At 43.2% G+C, this 5,478-nt stretch overlaps 1 protein-coding gene across 1 annotated transcript in view; it reads right to left on the bottom strand.

Moving 5' to 3' along the window:
• Positions 1–5,478, bottom strand: part of LOC119838879 (leucine-rich repeat serine/threonine-protein kinase 1) — a 75,813-nt gene that overhangs the window by 10,305 nt on the left and 60,030 nt on the right. The window contains exons 44-50 of the mRNA XM_038365022.1: positions 5,130–5,270; positions 4,372–4,474; positions 3,253–3,362; positions 2,532–2,654; positions 1,931–2,117; positions 1,479–1,595; positions 748–838 (exon numbers count right to left, since the gene is read on the bottom strand). Of these exons, the coding sequence (XP_038220950.1) occupies positions 748–838; positions 1,479–1,595; positions 1,931–2,117; positions 2,532–2,654; positions 3,253–3,362; positions 4,372–4,474; positions 5,130–5,270 (872 nt within the window). The remainder of the gene's footprint in view (positions 1–747; positions 839–1,478; positions 1,596–1,930; positions 2,118–2,531; positions 2,655–3,252; positions 3,363–4,371; positions 4,475–5,129; positions 5,271–5,478) is intronic.

The raw sequence follows: 5,478 nt of genomic DNA, 5'->3' as shown, positions 1-5,478 counted from the left end.
ATTAGCACTTTTTTGAGGATCAGGTGAAGATAAGAAACCAGGATTGTGACTAACAGATTTGTTGCAGTTACTAATTTCAAATCAAATCAAATCAATTTTTTTTTATTGCCCAATTACCAAGCCATAGCCGTCACAATTTTAATAAGCCATACCATGTTCATAGTAAGTGCTACACCTGTATATATAAAAATGAACGTTTCTCTGTATATCAGCGATGAACTCAAAAACTATTGTGGGAGTCGAGCACGCTGCGGCACGAATTGGGCCAGCTCGCACCGGGGAAGTACCACACCCCCACAGAAAACCGGCGTGAAATAGTGGCATGCCACTGTGTTTCGTACGGTGAGTGGGGGAGCCGGAGGCCCGTTCCCTTTTCCTCACCCGTCCTAGTCCATTCCTTCTTTCCAGTCGTTAATCCTTTCCTTTTCCCTTACCCCATAAAAGCGGGCAGCGCATTCGCAGAGGTCCTACCTTTGCGAATGTTCATGGGCGGTGGTGATCGCTTACCATCAGGCGAACCACCAGCTCGGCTGCCCGCTATGACATAAAAAAAAAACTACTGGACCGATTATTTTGAAAATTGGTATTTATTTTTCCACGGAGAAGGTTTGTATAATATGCTCATCTTATGCCACTCGACACCAGCAGCTAGTATTTTATAATCAACTATTGTCATTAGAATAAATAAAGCTTCCAATCACCCAGATTTATTATAATTTTCGATTGATCAATTCCATAGGTACTCACGAGTAAACAGACACTCGTCCCACCGAGTCGCCGAGCCACATGTTATTGCCGACCCGACACATGGCCGTCACTATCACTGGATCAGCTTTATCTGAAATGTAAGATTATTTTGAAAAGTGCTCAACTCATGATCATAACTTCGAAGAGTTTGTTTGTTTGTTTGAACGCACGAATCTCAGGAACTACTGGTCCTGAGATTCGTGCGTAACTGGAATAACATATAGGCAACTTTTTATCCCGATATTCCTACGGGATACGGACTTACGCGGGTGAAACCGCGGGGTTCAGCTAGTTGGCTATATATGTACCACGGGCGAGGCCGGGGCGGACCAATAGTCTAGAATATTTGCAAACTAGCTGCGGTCCGCAGCGTAAATGACTTTTTCCACTGAATCCCCATGTACCTATTGAAATATTGCAAAAAACGTGACCAAAGTTACTCCTTATTACATCAGACAGTGAAAGTACCATCAAAATCGATCCAGCCTTTCCATAGATTAACAGGAAAAAATAGACAGACGAAAATTGTAAAAATAAATATTTTATTACATCTACCGTATATTCATATACATGTAGTAAACAACGGTCATTTTAATATTACAAACAGTCGATCGAATTTTATTTATATGTAAAATAGCATGCCCAACAAAAACCAATTGCCACCCACTCCCTTTAAAATTATGAGAAAAAAAAAAATCTCGACACAGTGACCGTATCCGCGTGCAACTCACCCGGCGGCACGGTGATGGTGTGATGGTGATGGAAGGTGGTTGGCGAGGTGATGAGCGTGTGCGCGCGCTCCGGCTCCGCGCCGCCGTACCATATCTCCCAGCCTTCCGCGCACTCCTCTGTAACATGTCCATCGTGAGGGACCAATTTTGCATACTTATTTGTTCGCTAGCTTTTGCCGGTGGCTTCGCACGCGTTAAATTCGTTGTTGAACAATTCCCCATTCCCTGTATAGTGCAGCTTTCCTACTATCGTCCATATACTACATTTTTCCTCATAGTCTTTCGATTACTGCCTCCGAAACGGAGGCTACATATAGGATTCCCCGTTCTGGGGCTCCACACCCATCAGTAACACTCCTTATATCCAAAACCCATAACAATCAATAGCATTCCTCAAGCCTCTCAACTGCTATCACCGTGACAAGGGCTACGAATGGGGGCCCCAAACTCACCAGTCACATTCCTCATGGCGGTCACCGCAGCAGCCCTAGCCTGGCGCACGACAGCGGCGTCCCTCAGCGCGAGGAACTCTGGCGCGGCCGCCACAGCCACCAGCGCAGCGGCCGAGGGCCTCAGCTCGGGGGCCCCGCTCCAGCAGCGGCGCATCGTCTCTAACATACTGCACGGGTATTGCAGGTCCTGGGGTACACATTTTACGTTTGATATACAATTAAACGCGTCTCGGACACTTCGAAACTTTTTTAGGAATTGGAACATGCGGATAAATTCACCACTGCTCGAAACGGTGAAGCAAAGCATCGTAAGGAAACCGGCGTGTCCAAGAATCAAAACATCCACATGTGCTAACATCTGCCAACCCACACTTGGCCAGCGTGGTGGATATGGCTTGAACCCTCATAGGAGGTCTGTGTCCCAGAATTGGGAACATAGGCTGATGATGACTTTTAGCCAGTAATAAATATCGCTACGGAATCCGGATGACTACACAACCCAACTGGGTTCTGCGTAACTCACTTTAAAGAAAATTTACTCCGAGTACAAGTCCCTAAATCTTAAGATCCCTACATCTACTACTTTCCAATTTACACTCACCCTAGGTGACAATGGAGGTCTAGCTCCCTCTAACACGGCTTCTTTCACCGCCTCGTGGCCTTCGAAGGGTTGGCGCAGAGTGAAGATCTCATACAAAAGCATACCGAAGGAGAAACAGTCCACCTAAAAATAGTCAATCCGTTCAAATTTAGTGGGGGAACCAGTAATGATAAACGAATTAATCTTCTTCCTTCTTTCTTTCTTCTGGAATAAATCTTTTCTAGAATACAAGTCAACGTTGTTTGTTCGTGTAGAAGGAGGCACTACACTAGATTCTAAAATGGAACGAAATGACAACAATTTCGTATCGAATACAAAAGAATCACGACAATCAATTGAAAATCCACGGAGTTATCAAGCAAACAGACCAAAAAAATACAGTCGAATTCAGACCATCCTTCGTTTTTATATCGCCTCCTTGGTATAGTGGTTAACGGGTGGGCATAAAACCGAGGTGTCATGGGTACCGAACCCATGACACCTCGGTGGGAACACACAAAACATGTCTCGATCTGGACACCGAAGGTTACTTGTCCAAACAGAAAACGACCGGTGACACAGATGAAGGTATATTATCTGCCCCATACTCCACTGGTGGACACGGGCATCCACTTCAATTTTTAGAAAATATGTTGAAAAAAAATTTGTATTAAACTTGCCCCAAAAATAAAACACAGCAAAAGATTATCTTTTTCTGAAATCGGTTAAATTGAATGCTTACTTTTTCCGTATATTCCTCCTCACCATTATACCGCATGATTTCCGGCGCCATGAAGCCCTCCGTGCCACCGAAACCTTTCGTGCCTGATGGTGGAGCGAGACGGGAGATGCCTGTGGACAAACGTGCATATATTGCACCCGAGTATACTATGTGATATGATTTCTTTTCTCATATTTTGACAAATTCAGCAAAATCCAATTAGTGGTTCGTTTACGAGAACGTAATAAACATACAGGGAGACAAATTAAATTTTTAACGATTGGCCCATCTGTCTGTCCGTCTGTTAATATGTTAAATGGCCCAGATGATTTATAATCTATATCTTTAACTAGCTGTGCTACCCAGTTTTATCCACGTTATATCTGATGTTATGTAGCCTAAAGCCTTCCTTAATACATGGACTATCATACACTGAAATAAATATTCAAATCGGAACAGAAATTCCTGAGATTACCGCGTTCAACCAAACAAACTCTTCAGCTTTATAATATTAGTACAGACTAGCTTTTGCACGCGGCTTCGCATGCGTTAATTCGGAGTAGTTTAATAGATGTTATTGTACATATAAATCTCCCTCTTGAACCACTCTATCTATAAAAAAAAAAACTCCATCAAAATCCGTTGCGTAGTTTAAAAGATTTAAGCACACATAGAGACATAGGTACGGAGAAAGCGACTTTGTTTTATACTATGTAGTGAAATATAGATGGAAAGCACAAAAGGGTCAGAATAATACTCTACCTCTACCTAAATTCGGATGACATTGAATACTTTTTTATTTCACTTCACTATAGTAAAACGTGTAGCGTTTAGTTTGTAATTTTAATTACTTAAGCACATAAGGGTTTATCAAGTGCTCTCATATTTGAATTCATTAATTGCGACAGATTATGACATTATTTTTTACATTTCACTACCGTGGTCTTTATAATTTTAATTTTAACCACGCAGCGGCCTTCGAGTACATATATATATATAATATCTAAAAATAAGACCACGACGGCATCTTCCACCTGCTACTTTGCCAAGTCAGTTGGCCTTTTCTCCGTTGCAAAAGGTTCCCGCTTCACGATGTCGGTACAAAGCCCATATCTACAGGTATCCATATAGTTATCTCACCATAGTCCCCGAGCTTGACGTGAACGTCGATTGGATCCTCTCCGCTCTCAGCGGTGCCGGCTTCTTGTGGCGATGGGAAAGACCACACTAGGACATTCTCGGACTGAAAAATCACACTAATATTATAAATGTGTATGTTTGTTTGGATGTGTGTCTGTCAATCACGCTGAAACCACTTAACGGATTGAAATTTGAAATTTGGTATACAGACAGGGTATGAGCTGACTTGGGCGATAGGATACTTTTTATCCCAATTAAATGCTCCCTTGGGATGACACTTGATATCCGGGCATAGCCGCGACGAGCGTCTGTACTGTACATTAGATTTTAATGTGGGAGTCGAGCCATGCTTTGTAACGAATTGGGGAAGCATCGGGAAAGTACCACACCTCCACGGAAGACCAACACGAAAAATTAGCCTGCTACTTTATTTATTAGGTGACTCCGCCCGGGTCGAACCGAGACCAAAACAAAATAAAATATAGCTTAAGACACACAGAAAATTTGGCTTTCTATTGGTGAAAGAATTTTCAAAATTGGTTAAGTAGATCTTGAGACATGAGATTACAACATCACAAATTCACAAACTTCTCTACTTTAAAATATAAGTAGAGAAGAAATCATTACAGTTATGCTGTGTGCGTGTGTGTGTGCGTGAGTGAGTGTGTGTGAACACAAAAGAACGTGCACAACGAATTGAGTTTATATCCAAATTCGATATTTAAAATTCTAATTCGAAATTGAAACGCAGTCCCCACCTTCAAATCCCGGTAGAGCACGCGGTGCGCGTGCAAGTACTCGAGCGCGCGCGCCAGCTGCAGCGTGAGCGCGCGCGCCGCGCGGCCGCCCACGCGCACGCCGCACCCGCGGTACGTGCGCAGCGTGCCTTCCAGCGAGCCCTGGGGGAGCAATCATCATCATCACCACCATGGCCATCAGTCATATTTAGGGTAGGACTGTCTGAGCAAGCCAGCCAAGCCAAGCTATGTTTACTGCTGGTTTCTACTGACATTACGAGAATACGAATATTGAACAACACTCCCTCTTTAAGTATCGCTGATGGCTTGCATCTACGTTTTCTTTGTTAACGAATTTAAATAATAAACT

The sequence above is a fragment of the Zerene cesonia genome, unplaced genomic scaffold (assembly GCF_012273895.1).
Source record: "Zerene cesonia ecotype Mississippi unplaced genomic scaffold, Zerene_cesonia_1.1 Zces_u006, whole genome shotgun sequence".
NCBI lineage: Eukaryota > Metazoa > Arthropoda > Insecta > Lepidoptera > Pieridae > Zerene > Zerene cesonia.
Note: the sequence above shows the minus strand (reverse complement) of the source record. Positions and strands in the feature narration are given on the sequence as shown.